Genomic DNA, 23,439 nt, shown 5'->3' with positions numbered 1-23,439 from the left:
CAGGCTGGTCTCGAACTCCTGATCTCAGGTGATCCGCCCGCCTCGGTCTCCCAAGGTGTTGGGATTACAGGCATGAGCCACCGCGCTTGGCCTAACATGAACTTTAAACCACAAAAATAATGAAACATATCCTATCCCAGCTAATACAAGTAACAACTGCTTCTTTATCTATTACAGCTTTCACCTCTGTCTAGTCTTCACTAGTTGTAGATACAAGCTACTCAATCACAGCATGACTCTGGCTTCTTGACAGCTTCCTGTCCAGGCCAATGTCTTGCTCCCTTAAACCTTCTCCAAAGGCACCAAAATGAGCTCAAACCCTGCAATAAATCCTAACACTCTCTGAGACATTCCACCTTTCTCTGCAACGTGTATTCTCTCTTTCTGCAGTGAATAATAAAAGACAATTATTCAACCACAGGTGTGTTTCCTGATGATTTTTGGCTGGAGGGCATTCCCCTTCCACTCCCCTAACTGCCCACTTAAAATTATAGCTCTCCTCTTCCAGATTGGATTAGGCACAAGTTACCAAAGTAAGTAAAAATAATTAGAACTGGAAAATAATAGTCCCCAAACTCATCAGTATCAAGCACATTGCCAGATCCAAGCAGAAAGTTGGTATTTTAAATAATGAAATTTTTAGTGCCAATCTGATTACAAAAATGATTTCAGGAAACTGCCTGTCTTTTAAAAATATAGTTCAAATTTCTGCTTTTAATTTCTAGTCTCTACCTGTCAAAGTTTTGGATCTCTCAAATCTTGAGATTTAAAAAGTTACCATCTTTATGCAGCCTTCGCCAGAATCTTCTAGATGGCTCTTCTTTTTCAGTTTTCTAAAGGCCTTACTCCCTCTGACAATACTTTTTCATCTTGGATTAGTTACTCATGAGCTGTTTGGCCCCTAACCAATTTGGAAATTTCTTGAAGGCAGTAAAACACCTGACTATCCTCCCTTCCCTTCCACACAGTAATACATATTTGTTATATTTTAGCAATAAATCTAAACGGTTTTCCAGTTACAGAATTGAAAGTGTTGCTTTTCCAGCAAACCAGAGTTCATACAAGCTGGGATTCTGCAGCTCATTGTTGGTTATCTTAATTGAAATTATCTCCCTGGCTCAGGAGTTCTAACAAAGAGATGTGTTTGCTGTGCAGGTATCTTCACTTTGCGAGGGGATTGTGATGTGAAATGTTACTAACAGAAAAAGTATATATAACAAAAATCTTAATGAATCAATAGTTTTAGGCTACTTTGGAAACCTGAAAGTGATACTGGAAGTTATTTTTTATGCGGGATAAGCAGATGTGTACTGGCACTATTCCTCTATGGAAGCAAATGGCATTCAGGCCATAATTTTCTTCAGTAACTTCCATATACCAAGCACTGTGCTAAACAGCAAGGATAATTGTACAATTAAGGAGAAGGAGTAAAACTGTCAACTCCTCTCCTACTTTTTATTGTTGTTCCAGGAATTTCACATGGTGTGTCATGGCCCTGTGCTTGTACATGGTGTTACCTCACCCAGTGTTTTACATATAGTACTTGCATAAGCACCATTCTTACATATCAATCTTATATGCTTCTCTTCATCCATAAAAACCAAGATTAGAGGTCACCTCCACCATGGAGTCATCTCTGATTGCTTTCATCTCCTCCACTTGGGCTTAATTACCTTATATTCTTCTTGGATTTTCTTGTACTGGATTTTCTTCATGATGTATTATATTTTATTTGTTAGTATTCTTTTTCTTCCTATGCAACTGAGAGTTTCTTGAAGGCAGCAACTATCTTTAATTGATCTCTATATTCTAGAGCCAAGCCTAGTGCCTGACATACTGCAGACAATCAATAAATATTTATTAAATGCAAGTCGTGATAACAAATGGCAAAGTACTGATAATTATTGAAGCTAGATAATAAATATATGACAATTCATTACACTATTTTCTATACCTTGTTTTAGGTGTAAAATTTTTCAAAATAAAAAGTTTACAATAATTGAAGACCTTATAAGACAGCAGATAAATCTATCTAAAGTTTTAAGTTCCTTCCACTATACTTATAGTTATGATCTCTGCATACTCCACATTTCTTTCTTTTCTCATAAAAAAAGATATTTAATAAAGCCAAACAAAGTGGCTCTGAAATAAAGTAGGAGTATATTGTTTCCAAAGAGCTGTATGTCATGGATATCATATTAAATAAGAACTTCTGGAAAAACTGGAAATGAACAGTTCTCCCCAAGAATTTTATTGAGGAGAGAATTCTGTGGATTTTTGTCCTTCTAATCTCCCCTCTGAATTGCTACAAAAGCATAACTGGTATCTCTGCTTCCACCTTCTTACCTCTGAACTCATCTTCACCTACTCCCAGGTTGACCGACCTAAAACATGGATCTGTACCACTTGCTTCCCGAAAGTTGAAGTCTTTGAGTCAACAGCTCTTCAATGGCTAGCAATAAGTGTGCACTTCTAGTGTTGAACCCCAAGTAACTTATCCAGCCACATATTTTATTTTAATGTCCTTAGACCCACATGCTATGAGCCATACTCAATTCACTGTCCTACTCCACGCAAGCCACCCATTGTCTGGGCCTAGAGTCATACCTAAATTTCTTTGCTCAGCCTGGAATCTTCTTCCTGGATTTTCCAATTTGGGAAACGCTTCTCTCACTCCAATGTCCTGTACAACTAGTTTTTCTTCTCCATTAAACCTTCCCTGGAGTCCTTTCCAGAATGAACCTTTCTACCTGTGCTTCTACTGGCCATGGCTTGGGCCTACACCCTGCATTATTTCCTGTTGTCTTGTCTAGTAAGTAGTCTCCTTTACTAGAATGGAAGCTTGTTGAGGGCACTTCAATGTTTATCTCACACTTTCCTACCCTCTCAGTCAATACCCAACAGGGTACCCTGCACACGTTAGAATTCAATATGACAAGATCACAAGCTAAAGTATGAAATGATGCGCTTAATCTCACGAGTGTTCTTTCTCCTTCCCCTTACTAATGAGTGGATACATGCAAAATTTCAAATCCCTATATTAAAATCACATTGGTTATTTTGATCTTCTTTACAAATTGCTTTTGAGTCCTAAGTCGTGAATTTCAATTAAAACTTTTTTTTAAATAAGGCCATCAAAACTGGAAACTAAAACAAGTAATTATTTCTCTTAATACTTTTCTATGTCTAATTCTGGTCAACATTAGAGATGAAAATATTAAGGCAATACTGCTTTATCTCAACATTAATATGGACCATCTCATTCAAATCAACTCAGAAGTACTTTCTAATGTATTATATAGAAAATCACACTGGAGAAAATATTCCATGATGGTACCATTGATGTATCGCTGCTTCCTGAGGACAGCGTGTAAGCTCAATGCTGCCTAAAAGAAGCTCAAACTTCTATTCTGGGCTTTTTCACCTGCACTTCTCCACCATAAAAAAAGAGGCTAATTCTCTGGCCTCTTGTGGGTTACAGTTTCTAGGTGGTGTAATCTTAATGAAGAATTTAGCAATTTGCATTGGGATAACCCTGTCAGCCTTTATTATTTGCAGCTAGAAAGAATGAAGGCTCTGATAATCTAATTTTTTATGGTGGTTTGCACTTTAGCTGCATTTTTTTCTTAATCCTTTACTTGGCTACTGATCAAAAAGTCCAGGTTCTGTTTCTGCTTAGACAATGTCATAGTCTAAAGAAACAGGCAGGAGGCCTAGGATAGAGGTGTCACCTCACTGGCCTCATCCTTGGACTCTGCTTGAACTGGACATTCATCATGATTGAATGTAAGTCACATTTGGTCAAAATTCAGTGCAGATCGTAGAGGTTTGCAAGGGGCTGGGGAGACAGCTTGGCTTGCTTTTGTCCTAATCTTGCCTCTAATTTATGACAAAGGTCAGCGGTCTGGCTTAGCTCATTTATATCCCATGCTTGGGTCCCATTCCTGGATTGAGGTCAAAATCTTGTAGAAATTATATGCCCATTATATGATTTTCTTTTAAATGCCTCTGCCACAAATATTTCACATGATATTAACAGTCAATTCAGGAAAAGGCTCAAGAATTCCAGAAACTTCCAAAGTGCATTTTCATTTATTCCTTTTCCCAACATTAAGGAAGATGTATAAAAGTATGTTGCAGTAGGAAAAGCATGGTATAGGATTCAGTAGTCTTTGTTTTTTGATCCTGCTTCTGCTCCCAGTGACATTTGCCTTATGATAAGTCAGTTAACCTCACTGGATTGTAGTTGTCTCCTATGCAAAATAAGAGTTGGCCCAGACTAATATTTCCTAACATGTATTTCAGAGGAAAAAGGGACTGGCTCAACAAGTATATGTGGGTCTTTCCTCGTGTATGGGGATAACCTGCATCCTTGTGATTCAGCATGATCGTGGATTCTATATCGAATCAAAAGTTTCTCCAGCTTACTGAACATTTCACATAATATCTAAAAATATTTATGCATATCTCTATGTGTATGTGTGTGTGTGTAGATGTAGAAATATAGATTCAGATATGGATAGGAATATGATTTAGATACCTCTCCCAAGGAAGATATTTCAGATCAACTCAAAATTTCTGTGATTCTATTTGGTGGAGTCAGGTTTACAATTCTAATTTTCGTTTTGTTGAAACTCAAATTTGAAGTTTGAATCTGCAAACCTTCAACTTCAAGTGATATGAAACAGACCTTGAAGAATAAAAGCTGAATCGTTGCCAGGGGCCTTACACTTGGGACTTTTGCTCTTAAATTTCTACGTTATTAACGTTGACAATATAAGAACTGTGCGCTATCCTCATAGCACTGTGAAAGTTGACTTCCTCAATACATTCGTGAGGGTTGTCCTTTAGAACCCAGCTCTGAAACTAAGTCAGCTCCAGTACAATGCACTGAAGTTGGGGGCTATGGCTCAACTAAGTCCAGAGAACAAAAACATGGTGACAAAATAAAATAGAAGCAAAGTATTCCAATCATAGAAATTGAAATTACTTGTACTGTACTAAGACACTAGCATTTAGTGCATTGAGGCAGAAATCACAAGAGAATGAAAAATTCTGTAACATTGGAGAAGCCTGATTATGCATTCTTTTCCTTCAGGGGTTAAATAAAATTACTGTGAAATATAAGAAAAGGAAAAAGAACTAAATTCTGAGGTTTTAATCCCATCACAGTATTATTTGTATTGTGTCAAAGCAGAACTGATAGAGAACACTTTAAAGAAGGTATGAAGATTACAAGAGAATGTATGTTCTTATATCGTCTAAACAGAACCTAATGAACCTACTTTGCAGAATAAAAGGCCTTTCTGAAGATAAGATACATTGACCATTATTAACATATTAACAGAAACAACCTGTATACCGGATGTGCTTTGGGATGATGTCATCATAGCTATCAGGTCTTAGTTCCTATAGTTAGAAAGATTACAGAAAGCATAGGCAAGTTTAAATATTTCCATCTCCCCACATTAAACACAATGTGAGAGATAAATATTCATAACTTGGCAATAAAAGATCATACCCATATCTGGAAGAAATATTAGTAAGTATCTCAGGGACGCCATTCTTTCACTTAGGAAGAGAGAAGGGCTTGCATGTAGAATTGATATCAAATGATTTAGGTTTAAATGATTCAAAGGGTATTATGTTAGTAAAAGCATTATTTTATAAAAAAAAAGTATGTGTGTGTGTTTGATACATACAAATAGTTAAAGCAAAGTTAATCAACTTTTTAAAACTCTCCAATCTCTGAATAACAAAATTCATTTTGGACAGCAAGAGTAAAATTTATGTTAGATGGATCTAATTTTTATTGATAGTAACAGTCCTGTCTTGTGTGTATGAGTTCCCACTCAGGAGACACATGAGCAATGAGACTCACTGGGGAATGCAAATGAAACGCTTGCAAATCAAGTGTTCAAAGCACATTTTTGCTGAGCACCCATTAACTCGATTTCATAGCAAAAGCTTACCCATTTTATATCATAATAAACCACCCCGGTTCACCCTCACACCTCTAACTAATGAGGCACACACAGATATTCTCTTCACAAATCAAGGTACTCTTTCATAGGATGAAATCACTAATGACATTAAGGCGTGGTAGCCAACATGAACTTGACAACCAAATACCAACCCGTATTATCACCCCATAGGAGTCCTAACTCCCCACCGTAGAAAAATATTTAACCCACAAAATACTAAACCCAAGTAGATTTCAAATAGAAAGATAATGGTACAATATCCCTTCCCTTCTAATATAAAATATCTGGATAAACCAAAATGAACTGTCCAGTTACTAGATGCTCTATGCCAAACATGCATATTTGAAAACTTTTGAGTATTAAGCCCTCTTAACTTCTGCAGCATCTGTATCTACTTCTAAACCAGACCTGCCCAACAGCACAGACTGGGAGCGACCACTTTACCTTCCGAAAAATCAATCAGTCCCAGCAAATGAAGCAGCTTCAGAGATGCACATATAATCACAACAATACCCACTGTTTGCAGTCCTTCGGACTCCCACTCCAGAGTCAACATCCTCTGAGCTGGCAGAGCATCCCAGCCTCCAGACCCCTTTGGAGTGGAGGGAGTTAATTACAGAATCGTAGCAACGTCAGGCTTGGAACAAAGACTTGCAAGGGGAAAAAGTGAGCAGTTCCTCGCAGATGCACCCTGCCAAGCCGGCGGTCCCCCGGGGTGAGGACAGACCTGGACTAAAGTCCAGCCTCTCATGCTGATCCTGGCATTTGGCTGGCGGGGCTGCCCCCGCAACCACAGCGCACGGACCTCTCCACTCTACGCTGCAGCCAGCGGGCGAGTACTTCGACTTCAGAGCTGCGAGGGAAACGTCTGTCGGAGAACTGGAGTCTTTGCCGTGTCCGTGGCGAGAAGGGACACTCCTAAAAAACTTGCCCGGGAGAGCACCGCGCGCTTCCCTGGCTGAGGACGCGAGGCTGGGCAGATCTGCGCGCTAGTTTGCTGCCTGGGAAGCTTGCGAATGGCCCCTTTTTGCCAAAGCTGCTGCTCTCTCTTCCTAGAGCCTCCTCTGGGAGACAGCTCAGCCCTCTCTCTGAATGCTAGGAAATAATCAGTTCTGGTAGCTGGTGCCTACAGGTCCTTTCTGAAAGCCCCCGTGGAAGTCTATAAGCAGCTTTTCCAGGGAGAAAAGTGCAGGAGCAAAGCTCCGTGATCCAATGACTTTGTCAAAGGAGAACACCTGAGCCTCCCCCGCCACGCCACTCCTTGTTCTGGTCTCCGCTGTCACGTTGGGTGCATTATCAGGGAGACTGATTTAGTCCTTCTATTATATTTACAAACATGGACGGAGGGCGTGGCGGAGCTGTACCCAGTAACAACTAAGATGTTCATAACTGCCCCCTGGAAGGTGGGCACCACCATCGTCCTTTCAAGTCTGGCCTCAGCCTCTCTCGAAGCAAAGTTTCGCAAACTTCCCTGATGATAAAAACAACCTGGGCTTGTTTGTTAAAACCACGCTCATCAGAGGAGCCTGGAGTGTGTGTTATTAAGTAAGAAGCCCAGGTGACTCCTATCAACTGGGAAGTGTGGGCAGCAAAGATGCCATCAGGTGTGCTAGTCCAAACCACTCCAAGCAGACCCTGTGCTGTGCCAGGACCACACTGGCTGAATCACTTTGTTGGTTATCTCCACTCTGCTGAAGTCCAACCTAAAAATGGAGGTGAAGAGAATCAACAGGGACCCTGTATGTGAACTGGAAATATAAGGGTTTGTGAGTAGTATCTCAGACCCCCAGGGACATGTGCAAGTTCTGCTTCTTTCTCCCTACGTGATCTTGTGCAAGACACTTAACCATTCTAATAACAGGTCCTATTCTATGATGTCAAGATCATAATACTTCATTTAAAGTTCTCCGTTTAAAGGGAATTATGGGAATAAAATGTGATCACAGTAATAGTTACCGTGTACTAAATAAGCATTTACTATGTGCTCATCAATATTGTAGTGACTTTTCAACAATTAACTTATCCCTACATCTGTACGTGGTAGATAAGTTAATCTACCACATAAGTGGCAGATTATAAGTTAATTCCAATAATTTTAACTTTGCAGATGGTGAAAACAAAGCATGAAGAGGTTAACTAACTTGCCAAGCAGTGGACATAGTGACTGGAAGGCAACAGGCTTTCATTCAGTCAGTCATTCATTAGCATTTATTAAGCTGCTACTATGAACTATAAATGGTACATGAATGATCAAATGATGAATATTGCTCAGCTCTGACTTTCGGGGGCTTACAGTTTAATGAGGAGGCAGGCATGAAGTAAAATGTGACCAATAAATGCACTAACACTCGAATAGATGTCTGCGCAGTACAGTGGGAACACGAGGAGGGAAAGTCAACTCTATTTGGGAAAGGGTATGGTGGTATGAAGAAGGAGACTTTATAGAGGCAGTAACCGTCCATAATGGTAACTTGAATCATTACTAGAAATATTATAGTATAGCATGCTCAAGTTTTGAGGCCGGTAGACCTGGGTACAATCCTAGCCTTGCCCTTGCTTGCTCCATGACCTTGGAAAATCCGCTTCATCTCTGAATCTCAGTTTTAAACGGGAATGCCCCCTTCTCATGGTTGATGTAAGAATTAACTAAGTCTGTGGGGAGTTGAGCCCGGTCCCTGGGGTCCCCTGCCCAGCATATGGTAGTTGTGGGGTGATGACAGAAGTTCCAACTCTTTAGAGGCTCTGCAAGATCTGCTTGGATGAAACGACTCTGCTCTTCCCTGGTCCTGTCACCCCTGCTCAGCCCTGGAAAAACACTAGTTCCAGTGTTTTTCCCATGAAGACCTGCTGATCGTCTCAACCCACAGGTGCTTTCTTTCCCTTGAGTCCTAGAAATACGTTGGTCCTGCCAAAGGTGCTTTTCATTTTGAATGACATATTTATAAGAGATATCCTTGTATCCATCTGCCCGATCACCCATCCATCCAAACATTTTCTTCTCAGTTATGCTGGCAAGCCTGTGGAGGGGAAGCAGGTTTTAGTAATTAGTGGGAAAAAAAATAGGTAACCATTTTCTGAAATTTCCTCCGACGTTTAGCTACAGAAAGTCCAAAGTTAAAAAAAATTACGGGAATTAATGAGGTCAAGTTAAATGTAAACATGTCTTTTAATCCTACATCATACCATATTGTAGTTGAAAGCAACTAAAGTGCTGAGAGGGGGTCACATGGTTAGAAAACCCAGAATTCAATCATTGCTTTGTCTGGCTTCCAATTCATGCTTTTCCCTTTATTTCTATCAGCAGATTTCAGCAAGTATTTGCCAATTGATCTCTTGGTTTAGAGAGTTGGTAAAATATTTTAAAATTGTCACCTCTCGGCCGGGCGCCGTGGCTCAAGCCTGTAATCCCAGCACTTTTGGAGGCTGAGGCGGGCAGATCACGAGGTCAGGAGATGGAGAACATCCTGGCTAACACAGTGAAACCCCGTCTCTACTAAAAATACAAAAAATTAGCTGGGTGTAGTGGCAGGTGCCTGTAGTCCCAGCTACTCGGGAGGCTGAGGCAGGAAGATGGTAAGAACCCGGGAGGTGGAGCTTGCCGTGAGCATAGATCATGCCATTGCAGTCCAGCCTGGGGGACAGAACGATACTTTGTCTCAAAAAAAAAAAAAAAAGACACGTTTTAAAATTGCCACATCTTTTCCAGAAATGAAATTCCTATCCTTTTTGAAATTCACATAAAGTCCCATGAATATGATTTTGTTGGTTTGAGATGGAATTTCCCTTCAGGACAATAGCATTCTCTACTTAGAATCTGCCAGCTGCTTGGAGGTCCAGCCCTTTCCTATCTGCATTGGTTACATTTACCACATGCTTTCCGAGCTCTGTCAGCTGCGGCTACCGAATCGAATCTGCTGGCTCCCAAGTATGCGGGGGCTCTTTCACATTCACCCCCAGCTGTGAGATTTTGTAAGGCGACAGCACCATAAGAGGAGTTTCATGCTTTGTCTGTAAAGTCTAGGGAAGCAGGGGACCTCTGGGGAATGATGTTTATCTAGGGCCACTCGGGGAAAGAAGAGTTGCCTGCATAGCGCTTTGGGAGGCTGAGGTGGGAGGATAACTTGAGCTCAGGAGTTTGAGACCAGCCTGGGGAACACAGTGAGACTCTACCTCTATTTTTAATATTTAAAAATTTAAAAAAGTAACTCCAGATCATGGCTCAACCATTTTATAGCAGTCATTGGCTAGCTCCAACCCAGTTTGTCATATTAAAACATCCTGGCTTTCTCCCTCATTTGCATGCTCACCCCTTTCTTTACATTGTAATGAGTGTCCAGTAGAGGTCTGTCTTTCATACCAAAGGAAGGGAATACCAAAGCTACACTAGTGGCTTTTACCCATTCATTCTAAGCCAGGCACTATATTATGTAGTTTACACGTATAAATTAGTTTCAGCTCACCCCAAATCAATAGGTTAGGTGTTACTATCACTATTTCAAAGAAGAATTTAAAAAAACTAAGGTGCATTGGGATTAACTTATTTTCATGAAATTACATTCAACAAGGGACATAATCAGGACTTATACCTGATTTACTCCAAAAATAGTAGCTACCAACATTTATGGAGAACCTTTAAGTGTCAGGTACTACTCTAAAATCTTTACAGAGATTAACTAATTCAATCCTTTTATAGTTCCCTGGAATAATTTGGTTTCAAGGAGAAAATTCAGGCTTTAAAAGGTTAAGTCACTTGCCTGAAGCCTCATAGATGGCACTTGGTAGAAATGAGATTTGAATGTGGCTATAACTTGGTACCAGGTTTTGCCTACTTTATCATTCACCACTTGACTCTCAGCATCCTCTGCACCATGTTGCATCGGGCTCTTTAACTGGATAAGAGACTTCGAAAGGAAAATATTGACAGAAACTCTTAGAGAAGTAAAAACTCACTCCAAGGAGGCATGTCCAAATCAATTGACCAGTCTGTTAAAGAGAGAGGGTCAGTAGACTTTACATTTCCTTGCCCCAATCCACTGTGATCCTTTAAATAATCTCAAATGGGATGATTTATCTAAAACCTGAAATTGATTATTTTTCCTTCTTTGTTATAACTTCAGTTTGAAATTTCACCAGGTGATAGTCTCGGTTAAGAAATGTTCCTCATCCTGTTTGTTGACATTATAATAAATGCAAAAATAAGTGTAGCAAGATTGAGGAAAAACGTTAAAATTAGATATATTTACAATCTACCTGTTCTCTCTTCAAATGCATAGAATTACAATGCATATAGAAACGAGTTAAGTCAAATTTAAATGTAAGATGATTAGCCTGTGAAGGGAATCAGAAAATGTTACTCCAAAATACATCACTTTGGCATAAGGGTTATTTTCAATTGAATGCAACTGAAATAGGAGACTCAGGAAAAACTCTCTACTTTCCCCCCTTTCTGCCTCAAGGTAGGAGATAGATATATAAATTTCTCTTTGTAAAGTATTCCCTTCTGCTCTCCTGTATGAGAAGGATGAAACAACTATAATCACTGGGCAGAAAGTTAGCACCAGTAGGTTTTGTATAAGAAACCTTACAAATAAGCTTTCTATTCCATTAGTTTCCCCCGTATATTTTTCTTTATACAATTTACCACCCTAGAAGCCCAAATCCTTTTTTCTTTGTCTTGTCACTTCACAATTTATCACCCTTGTTAGGATGATTATATAAGCCCTCAATGCTAAGCACCCCTTTGAGTTACTCTTCATTGAGTTCTCACATGTATATGTGCACTACACATGTACATAAACTCTATTACCTATTTTTCCCATCAATCTGTCCTTTGTCAGTTTAATTTACAGGGTCCAACTACTAAACCTAAGGAGGAAGGAGAGAAAGTTTTTTTCACCCCGTATCCATATTTGTACAATCTTTTAGAAATCATTTAAAGAAAAAATACTATTTTTTAAAAATTTACAAACGCATAAAAAGGAGGTATAGAGAGCAGAGTTGGCTTATTCAAGGTCAGGGATTGGAAATGGACACAGGTGGCTTTGAATCCTCTAGCTTTTCATAATCCTTGACTTGCTTAGTACAGAAAAATCAGGATGATAAGCTGAAAAGTTAAAAAGAAGTAAAGCTCTAGAAGGAAAATTTATTCTCTCAGTCAACAGGAGCTAAGAGAAGTAAGCCAACAGGATAGTTGGCATCATCTGGAAGGTTGCATTGAAGAGAGAAACCTAATCTAGGTCATTGAAAATGAGTTTGGAGAGGAGAAGTGACTTTCCCAGGAACATAAATGGGCACATACAAAGACAGCATTGGCCAGGCACCGTGGTTCACGCCTGTAATCCTAGCACTTTGGGAAGTTGAGGTAGGTAGATTGCTCGAGCTCACAAGTTCAAGACCAGCCTGGGCAACATGGAAAAACCCTCTCTCTACAAAAATTAGCTGGGCATGGTGACATGGGCCTGTAGTCTCAGTTACTTGGGCAGCTGAGGTGGGAGGATTGCTTGAACCCAAGAGGCAGAGGCTGCCTGTGACACTGCACTCCAGCCTGGGCAACAGAATGAGACCCTGTCTCAAAAACAAAACAAGAGACAGTATTCACGACGGTGGTAAAGCCAGATTGAGACCTCCAAGTCAGGAGAGAAAAATGAGATTGGATAGTTGATGAAAGATGCCACTTAACATCAGGACTTGATGGGGCAAGTAACAAAGACAAGGTCGGTGTATGACCCTTCAAGTCTCTTCACATTGTAAGATTTTCTCACCAAAATGATGAAAGTTATTCACCCTCAGCCACCCTCTACTCTACCTTCCACATCGCCTCCACATTAAAGCATATCAAGTCTTTCTATTTTGGGGTTTCTCAATTACTTTGAAAATTCCTAAATGTTCTCCAGATGAACTTTCTGCTCAAACATGATCAGACTCAAGTGGTTTCACTTAGCTGAAGGCTCATTCTGAAAGGTTAGTAAATGTGTCTTGAATGGACTTCTTTAAAATATGTATATGGATATCCATTAAACTATTAAGCACTGCAGTCTTCTGTTTTGAATGCCCTATTGAATCCACAAGGTCGACTGGATTTTCAAATAGAAAGCTGAGGGAAAAAAACTACCTCCCATTCTAAGACACTTCCAGCAATATTGCACTAATGTATCTTGAAAATAGTTCTCATGAATCTTATGATCAAAGCATGTGTAGTATGTAATCTTCACATAAACAAATAAGTAGACTATTTGGAAGTTCAACCAGAAAACTTGCTTTAGAATATAAGCTTTCCTTAGGATTTATGACATATTTCCATAATTTCTTTTTCCCAGTGTTTGTGGCCTAACCTGAATGAGTTCCTGCGTTTACCCATTTAATCCAGTATGCAATCTGTGGCTCTCCTGTCATATCCCTTTTGATGTAATCTCTCTATGATAAGTATCTTTCACATCCCACCACACTGGGTTGGCTTTAGAGCAGTGATTCTCCAGGATAATAATAATCATTATCCCTTTTATATATTATAGTTTGTGGTACAATAATACTGAGTTCCTACCACGTGACACACAGAGTGCTGTGTGCATTACATAAACTGTCTCATTGAGTTGTCACAATATCTCAATAGAATAACTAATTATTAACCCCATTACATAGATCAGAATGCTGAGATGCAAAAGCTTAAGTAACTTGCCCGAAACTACAGTGTTAGCAGTTGAAGAGCTGGGACTTGACTTCAAGAATTCTCATGCAAGAGCCAGGATTCTTACATCGGAGGGGAAGTATGTGTCAAAGGCATCCTTTCTGTTTTGTTTTGTTTTATTTTTTACTGTGGCCCCATTACACAAAGAGAAACAAGATTTAAAATGCAAATGACCTTCAGAAAAGTGGGATATGACCTTAACCTCATACTGAAGTGTAAATATTTAGTAACAAGTTCTTTCCTGGGAACAAGGTTAAGAGAGCAATGAAAACACAAATGAGATAAGAGAAGGAGCTCCGGATGGAGGTGAGAGGAAGGAGAAAAGATGAAGGGAGGGGAGAAGAGAGGAAGAAAAGGGAGAGGGAGACATGGGAAAGAGAAGAAACAGGCAATCCTTTACTCCAGGCACTGAGAAATCTAAGGATACATAGATGAATGGGGCCTGTGTTCTGTTTGTGAGATTCTCATAGATGGCCAGGGAGATGTGATCTAAAATGTACAAAAGAGGGCTCCAGGAAAGGGCCAATCAAGGGCCTATTCCTCCTTCAATTAATCCTGCCTCCCTGGTCCACCAGTTTCTGGGTCTCTTATAACTAGAAATACAGAATATCTCTTCAGCTTCATTTTGTCAGCCACAGCTTCAGATGACCTTGGAAATGGAACAAGTGATTTTAAAAGTATGACAAATGGCATCTCCATGGATGTTGTAGCCATGGCTGGGTCTTGGCCCTACTTCTAGTTCTGTTCCTAGGCCTTGTGATACTTTCCTGCTCATTTGGGCCAGGGCCTTGCTGCCGTAGATACACCAGTTCATCAGCTTGGATCCTCCCAGTTCTTGGGCACGAGATTCCCAGAGACTGGCTTGGGTGCTCTCAGAGCTGCGTAAGCTCATTTCTTGCACCACAACAGTACTTGGGAAACAGAACCCAGCAGGCTTTGGCTTAAATGCTTTCCAATTCTGCAGAGAAACTGAATGAATATTTTTAGCACATTTGTATAAGAGTCGCAGAGACTGTGTTAGTCCGTTCTCATACTACTATGAAGAAATACTCAAGACTGGGTAATTTATGAAGGAAAGAGGTTTAATTGACTCACACTTCCTCATTGCTGGGGAGTCCTCAAGAAATTTGCAATTATGGCAGAAGACAAAGGAGAAGCAGGCATCTTCTTCACAGGACGGCAGGATGGTGTGGGTGCAAGCAGGGGAAATGTCGGATACTTATAAAACCATCACATTTCATGAGAACTCACTCACTGTCATGAGAACAGCTTGGGGGAAACCACTTCTATGATCCAATTACCTCCACCTGGTCCCGCCCTTGACATGTGGGGATTATGGAAATTATGGGGATTACAATTCAAGATGAGATTTTGGGTGGGAACACAGCCAAACCAAATCAAGATTATATGGAAAGAATATTTCATATGGTTCCCAAAATTCTCCACCCCAAATAATTCCAAATTGCCATGTTTATCCATGTGCTTTCTCCTCTCTCCCTCCTTTTCTCCCTCTACCCCACTCCACATACAATTATCACCAGGATCATTTTCATTATCTATGAGATTACAATGGGTGAAGTCTCAATGACTTGGAAGTCCCCTTTGTACCAACCTTAGATTCCCTGCACATTCTCAATGGATGATGAACACAGGAAGCGCAGAGTAGGCCGAGCATGGTGGCTCATACCTGTAATCCCAGCACTTTGGGAGGCCAAGGTGGGTGGATCACCTGAAGTCATTAGTTTATTACATTAGAGTTCTGGAGGTCAGAAGTTTGAAATGGTTCTCATTGGGCTTAAATCAAGGTGTTTTCCTACTGGACGATCTAGGAGGGAATCAATTTTCTTGCCTTTTCCAGCTTCTAGAGGCTGCCTGCTTATCTTGGCTTGTGGCCCCTTCCGTTGTTAGTGCCGGCAATGACCAGTTGAGTCTGTCTCACATTCCATTGCTCTGACACTGACCCATCTACCTCCTCTTTCCTTTATCCTTGTGATTACATTGGGCCCACCTAAAAAATCCGTGATATTATTCTTATTTTAGGGTTATCTGATGAGCAACCTTAATTTCATTTGCAATACTGATTACGTTGTGTCACATAACCCAAAACAACATAAATTTATTATTTCACAATTTCTGGGTTTAGGATATGGACATCTTTGGGGTTTTTTATTCTGCCTGCCATATAGATGTAATATATTAGTTATTTTTAACAGGAAACACTCTTTAAATAAGGAGAAAAAAGAACGTAAACTGAAGCTCACGAAGATAGAGTCCACTTTGTTAGGAATAAACCAGTTGAAGTAAGTGCACGTGAGTGTGAGAATGAGTGTGTGTGTGTCATTTTTAACGTACAGAAAAAGAACTTTGTCTTTGAGAAAGAAAGGGCAGCTTTAATTAGCATTCCTATTTTTGAATTAATTGTCACAGAGGAAGGACTCTTAGGAATGTACATTTCAAAATATTTAAAAGGGAACACTAAACAATTAAGAATTATAAACTAATGATCAGACCGAGGGACACTTTCCTTTCATTTTAGTGGTCAGAAACAATTAGGTGCAAGCCTTGACAGGAACTAGGAGTTACAGGGATGGAACCCTGCAGCACCCAGAACTGGTTCTGTGTTCTTCCCACAAAGAAATGTCCTGGAGGATTACAAAAGAAAATGGAGGAGGAACTACTGCATAAGAAGAGAAAAGGCATTCACATGTCGTCAGTCCCATCAGCTAATTCAGCCTTTAAGAAGGATGGATAAAGCCAAAAATGAACTAAACTCTTCAGCTACTGAATTGTTCATTTTCAGTTCACGTGTGCAATGCTCTGAACATGAGAAAGCCACAGAGCATGACTTTCCAAGACTGTTCATGGTAGCAATTAAACTCTAGGAAATGAGGGGCTTTATCCTTTGAAGATCCACAAGACACTGTCTCCTAACACTGCCTTTGAATGTGCTTGCCTCTTATACATTTCAGTTAAAAATCAGCTCTAATACCTTCTGAATGTCTACATTTATTCATGATTTTCCCGGAGTAAGTTTACCTATATTTACACTTTTACAGGCTTTCTCTCACTTGTTCTTTACAGTAGGCCATTTTAAAAATGAGAAAACTGAGACTAAAAAGGTTGGCATGATCTGAGATCAAAAATAGCTGCAAAACAGGGTTTTAAAAACAGGTATTCTGGCTTCATGCCAATTTTAGATTTTTTTTTTCTTTTCTAGCCTTACAGAAATCTTTTCTCTGTTGGGTGCTGTGGGAAGTGCTTTATATCAGTGACTTATAAAATGGGGATAATAAAAGCACCTATCTCACAGTGCTGTCGGGGCAATGAATGGGTTAATGTAGTTAAAGCATTCAGAGCAGGCACAAAGCAAACACTCTGTTTCTCTCTGTTTCTAAGAGTAATTATAATATTTTAGTAGCCATCTCTGAGGCCTGTCAATTATTATGCCCATTTGACAAATAAACTGTGATCCAGAATGGTTAAGATACTTGTTACAAAGGTGGTAGGTGAGCCTGGAACTCAGTCTTGCTGTGAGAACCCATTCCCATTTGCACAAGCCACACTCACTTTGCCTTTCTGGTTACAAAGAACCACTCTCAGTCATTCAGTTAGTTCTTGGCTTCCAAACAAGGCAGAGCCTAAACTAACTGAGCTATATTATTATACTTAAACCGTTTGACAAGATCCTCAGATTTCAGATGCCATCGCTCGGTAATCTTTTCTTTATTTGAGGACTTTGACCTTTGCATAATTTCCACCTCACTGCATTTGTGCAAAAAAACGTTAACACCGGTTATGCACCATGCAAAATACGCCAGGGACTGTGGGGCATGAAGGGTGTGAAGAAGCTTACAGCCCAGAAGAAAAGGGAAGGAATGCACATAAGTTACTAAATCCAAGGAAAAACATTCGTGTCCATGAGAAAATGTGTTTAAGGTGTGGTAGGATTTCAGGGGCAGGAGAGGAGCAAGAAAGTGGAAGGGTTGATGTTAATCAGGGAATGTTGCATGCAGTCTGAGCTTGACCATGAGTGGCAGCTCAATCATTAGTTTAATGAGTCAATCAACAACACTTACATCTGCTCTATGCTAGAATATGCAAGATCTCCAAATACAATCCAATCAACAAATCCTATTGGTTCCACCTCCAAAGTACATTCTGTATCTGACCAATTCTCACCAACCCTGCTAACACAGCCCTAGGCCCAAGTCACCATTCAGCAAACTCCAGTCTAATTTTGTTACTTTTGCTGTCACACCCCTAAGATCTACTTTTACACAGCAGTCAGATTAAAGAGCATATCTTTCATATAATTTCCCTGCCTACAGCCCCTCAATAGCTGTCCATTATATTCGGGATAACATTCAAACTCCTCACTGTGTTTTGGGTCCTCTTTGATCTCAATTCAGACCAATTTAATCCCGTCCCACACCTCCTCATCACACTTATCTGCCCACATAGTCTTTCAATTCATTAAATAAACTAAGACTATTCCTGCCTCTGGTCTTTGTACTTTGTGATCCCTATGTGACATTCTTTACCCCAAGACTGTCCCCTTATTTCTTAGACTGTCTCCTTATTCTTTTCTGTTTCTTGCCACTCACTTCTAAGCTCAAACGCTGTCTTCTCAGAGAGGCCTTTCCTGACCACTCTATCGGAAGGATTCTGTGTTTTTGTCACCATTCCCTGGTTACTCTTGATCAAATTGCTGTTTTTTTTATTTAATTTTCTCCATAGCATTCACCAACCTCCCTGAACCTATTTTTTTTACATGCCTCTTAGCACGTTCATTTCCTATCTCATCCCACTTGTGTAGACGCTCCTCACATGCGGGCCCTTTACCGATCTCATTCATCTCACTGTCTCCAGGAGCTAGGAGAGAGGTTGTCAGTTACAGGCTTTGTATAATGATTTGTTGAATGAATGATGGCATAAGACAGGGTTCTTTCTTCATGCAGGCATTTGAATCTCATGAACTGCATCAGCAAAGTCATAATCAGAGACTGGCAAGTAACTTTATTAAGTAGTGTAGTGGGTTCAAGAGGGAATTCATTAGACTAGGATGGGGAGAAACTACGAAGACCTGCAAATATCTATAAGAGAGTGGAATGAGGAAGATTTAATGATTGTTTCAGGCAGTTGATAGGCATGATCTTAGCAGTGTCTGGTCCGTTTCATCTGGTAATAGTGAAAATATAAGCAACCACAACCATGAAAGAAAAGAGAAAAGACATAAGAGACAGGAAAACCAGTGAGTAGGTTATTGTAATGGTCTAAGCCAGACGTCCTATCAGTGGGCAGAAAGGGATTGGACACAAACCAGCAAAGCTGCAAAGCTGAACCCAGCAGAGCATAGTAGCCTATGTGAAGCAGAGGCTGAGGAGAGGAGGCATCAAAGGTGATCTTAACTGATTGTGAAACATGTTGGACTTATTCCTCAACATATCACTGGCTCTGACTAGTGAAAGAACTAAAGGGTATTGTAAGGAATCTGGGATAACTCATTAACACGAAGAAAAAACTGCACAACCAAAACTTAGGAAGGGCTGGGAAAGGGGACGCTGTGAGTGACCTGCAGAAGGAGCTTGCTGACCTCTACCTGAGAGGGTTGCCCTTAGCATGCTTCTCTCCAGGTGTTCTTGACCATGGCATTTACCCGAATCCCAATCTTCAAGTTTCAAACATCAACAAGGAAGATCCTGTATGTAGGTCAGACGAATGCTGCTGGATCAGTCTGTTATTGTCTGGATCAGTCTGTTATTGCCAACTACAAAAGAGCACAAGGGACACACTCCTAATGACTGGGGTCCTTTTAGGACAAAGAAAACTCTTAAAAGGCCATACAACTGCTTCAAGTCACCTCGGGTGAAATTGGAAACAGGAACGTCTAGGGAGGTGAAGGTAATCGAACTTTTGATAAAGTTGTGTTCGAGAAACCATCAGGTAATCCAGGTAGAGCTGCTGAGCTGATAACTTAAAATGTGGAGCTATGCCTTGGGAGAAGGGCCAGAGCGAGAGGGAAGATAATCTGGGATTCATCCACAGAAAGGAGATAATTGAAGTGACAGTAGTAAATGAGATATTCAGGAAAGAGACAGAGAAAGAGAAAAGAGCAAAGAATCAAACTTCTAGGAGCAAGGGGAGCCAAGAGTGCCAGAGCAGGATTAGTAAGTGAGATCTAAGGAGACCCTAGAAAATAATGTTTCATGGAAGTCAAGAGAGGATAGAGCTTCAGAGAAGCTGGATCATCGGGTTCACTGTAGCAGCCCTATCAATCTCAAGTGAAAGTTTGGTCCTAGCACCAATTAGCCTTAGGCAAGTGTGTGTGCAGGGGGCATTTCTATGTGTGTGTACATGCCCAGAGGCCTGAAGGGCAGGGGTGGAATGTAAATATAATGGTTAAAGGGATTTTCAACCATAACATGTAATCTACAATAAAAGTCTATAGCCACACTATTGATTACTTTATCAGGGAAAACTCTCATAAGGCAACTAGACTTTGCTTTTACGTCATTTTGACATGGTTCATGAATAGATAAGAGAAAGTAGATCTGAGGTCCGTTAGTCTACCGAAGTTGTCTTCAAGTCTGAAAGAATGAAAGGCTGATTTAATTCACATCTCATTTCTTTTAATAGTCTGACTTAAAAATAAGAAAACACTTGTCTTTTCATCTGTGACAGAAGATGAGGACAGGGTCATAGATCTGAATAAGGATAATAGCTCTTTGCAAAGATGTACCCCAAATGGAAGATGACTCAATGTCTTGACACTAGTGAGAATAAATTGCACAGTCGGTGCACTTAATCTTAAAGTTCTTATGCTTTTTTATTCAATCCAGGTCAATTCAACAAGTATTATTGAGCATCCAGTAAGTGCCCAACATTGATGCAGGAGCTGGGAATATGATAGGTACAAATGAGCCTGCTCTTGCTTTCTTGGAGCCTACAGTCAAATGGGAAATGCAGAAAAATAAAGAGGCAGTCATTAAATATTATAGTGAGAGGAAAGGTGGTTCATCATGGGAGCTCATTTCACAGACACTTAACTTACCCTTGATTCTAGACAGGCTTTTTGACAAAAATACATCGTCTGAGCAGAGATCTTAAGTATGAGCAGGTTCAAACAAAGATAGGAAAAATATGTTACCTATAGAGCAAACAGAAGTTTCAACAGCTTGGAACCTAGAGGGAGATCACACTTCATCTTAGACATAGGCAAGAGCTCAGTTTCCTGAGTGAGTGTGTTTGGGTAGGAACAACACAAAGTTGATGAATTAGACAGGAATAAATCATATTTCCAGATACAGGGCTATTAACATAAATAGGACACAGATCACGAAGGATCTTTAGAGCACCCAAAAAGCAGTTTTTGTGTGTGTGTGTGTTTTTTTTTTTAAATCTTGAGAGCATGAGGGAACCACTAAGAGGTTGTAATCAGAGGCACACATCATCAAATGTGTTCTTCAGAATGATCACCATGGTTGCTGTGTGGACAAGTGATTGGGGGCTTGGGGGAGAGGGTGGCTGGTCTAAAGGTAAAGGGACTGATTAAGAGGTGGTTCCAGAAATTCAGGAAGAGATGACTTAGGAATGTGGCAAACTGACTGGAGAGACTTGGATGGATGTGACAGATACAGGCGTGATGAAATCTATAGATACTGAAAGCCAGTGAACCACTAGGCCTGGAGAGGAAAAGAATACAAGATGATATTCAAGTTTTCAGAAAAAAAAATTATCATTTCTAGCTGAAAATTAAGAGGTTATTTGCAAAACTAATTACAGTATAAAAGACTAACAAAGTGTGCAAAGATTTGAAGCAAGAAGGAAATAGAACATGCATGTCACAACTTAGAATTTTCTGGTAGAGGCAACTTAATCTTCCCAGAGTATTCATCTCCATGTTTGGGACATCCAGTCATTGCCAAGGAATGGAGGACAAAAAGAATTGAGAATATGTGCCATGTGAGTATTTGTTCATGACCATTTAAAATCAGATGCTTCTGCAGTGTAGACCCTTCCTACGTCCCTTGTCTTAGAATAGAGAATTTTCCAGGTAGGCGTAAACCATTGATTCCAGCAGGTGCCAAGCCGAAGGATCTGCAGCTAACATGCAAATCATTAGCAAATGTATTTGGCTAATTCTCAGTCCTACTGCCAACTCCAGACCAAAGCCACCGTCCTCTCCTTCACGACTCCTCTAATAAGTCATCTCAGCAGCTGCCCTTGCCTCCCCATATTCTATTCTACAGAAAAAAAAGATAAACGTTTTAAAGCATAGCTCAAGTCATGTGACTCCTCTGCTTCATACCTTCCAATAGCTTTTAAGAAAAAAAAAAAAAAAAAAAGAAAAAGCAAGGTGGCTCACACCTGTAATCCCAACACTTTGGAAGGCTGAGGCAGGCAGATCGCTTGAGGTCAGGAGTTCGAGATCAGCCTGGCCAACATGGTGGAACCCTGTCTCTATTAAAAATACAAAAATTAGCCGGGTGTGGTGGCGCATGCCTGTAATCCCAGCTACTAGGTGGGCTGAGGCAGGAGAATTGCTTGAACCTGGGAGGTAGAGGTTGCAGTGAGCCAAGATTGTGCCATTGCACTCTAGCCTGCGTGAAAAGAGCATAACTTCATCTCAAAAAAAAAAAAAAAAAAAAAAAAGATCAAAGCCCATTCAAAATGGAATGTGCGCCTTTCATGATAACTCTTTGATTTTTATCTCTCACTATGCACCTCTTACTCCAGCCACAGGGGACTCCGCTATGTGCCTTGATCATACAGACACGCTTCTATCTCAGGGATTTAGCGCTTTGGTTTCCTCTTCCCAGACCTCAGTAAGTCCAGCAGCAACCTTCTCCCGAATTACATGCTTCCACTCCCAATTCTTACTTACCTCTTCCAAACCCTTTTATACTTTTTAGCAATTATCACTATCATATAAACTACATACTGTTTTTATTTATCTTGTTTTTCCCACTGGGCTCTAAGCACTATTAGGCAGAATTTTTATCAGCTTTCTTCATGATTCCCAGTACTAACGGATTTGACATGTAGAAGGAGGTAGATAATGAGTTAATCAATGTTGCTGAAATATCTACTGAAAGCAACAAAGATTGACTTTCATGAGTACACATGGTTTCTCTTAGTTAACATACATAGATATAATACATTACCCTTAAATCTTTTGTATTGCTATGTTAATAGAGAAAAAAGTGCAATTTCCCCTTGGGAGAAAACACGATGAAATTGCTTCATTAATTGCTTACGAAGAAACTGAAAATGTAATAAGTAACTAAAGTTCTAAAAAAATTTGACAACACCACCCCTTGAACCTGCCCTCCAAGGCAGGTGGGTCCTGAAATGGAAAGCTCTTTACGTTTATTTGGGTGATAAGATAGATTTGGCCAGTTCATTTTGGATTTGAACTGGGTGAGGATGAATTGCCCTGCATAACTGAGGAAGATGGGATTTCAAGTGGCCTACCTCCTCCTGTTTCCTGGGTGGAGCTGACTTGGTTCTATGGATGAAAAAAAGGGATAAAAATGAAGAAACAGGAACCAGAGAATGCACTCTCCTTAAGCAATGACAACAGTAATTTATTGAGTGCCTACTCTGTTAAAGATATGGCAGCAGAGTCCTCATATATATTATCCCACTTAACTGTCGCAAGGACTCTGTTAGGTGTATATTATCTGCACTTAGCGGATAAGGAAATTGAGAGAAGTTTGAAGTGCTTTCGGTTCTGCACACAATTTATTGGTGCTGGGATTGAATCTAATC

The 23,439-nt window shown here is 40.2% G+C and overlaps 1 protein-coding gene across 6 annotated transcripts in view; it reads right to left on the bottom strand.

Annotated features, from left to right (window-relative positions):
* KCNIP4 (potassium voltage-gated channel interacting protein 4) overlaps positions 1-23,439 on the bottom strand; it is a 1,209,980-nt gene that overhangs the window by 248,913 nt on the left and 937,628 nt on the right. Inside the window, exon 1 of one of the 6 annotated variants that reach the window (XM_023207004.2) lies at positions 6,429-6,624. The exons of the other annotated variants lie outside the window; for them this stretch is intronic. Coding sequence (XP_023062772.1) covers positions 6,429-6,540 — 112 coding nt within the window. The 5' untranslated portion in view covers positions 6,541-6,624. Of the gene's footprint in view, positions 1-6,428; positions 6,625-23,439 lie in introns of those variants that run through there. 6 annotated transcript variants of the gene reach the window in all.

The sequence above is a fragment of the Piliocolobus tephrosceles genome, chromosome 3, assembly GCF_002776525.5.
Source record: "Piliocolobus tephrosceles isolate RC106 chromosome 3, ASM277652v3, whole genome shotgun sequence".
Lineage (NCBI taxonomy): Eukaryota > Metazoa > Chordata > Mammalia > Primates > Cercopithecidae > Piliocolobus > Piliocolobus tephrosceles.
This window is presented reverse-complemented; position numbering and strand designations above follow the sequence as displayed.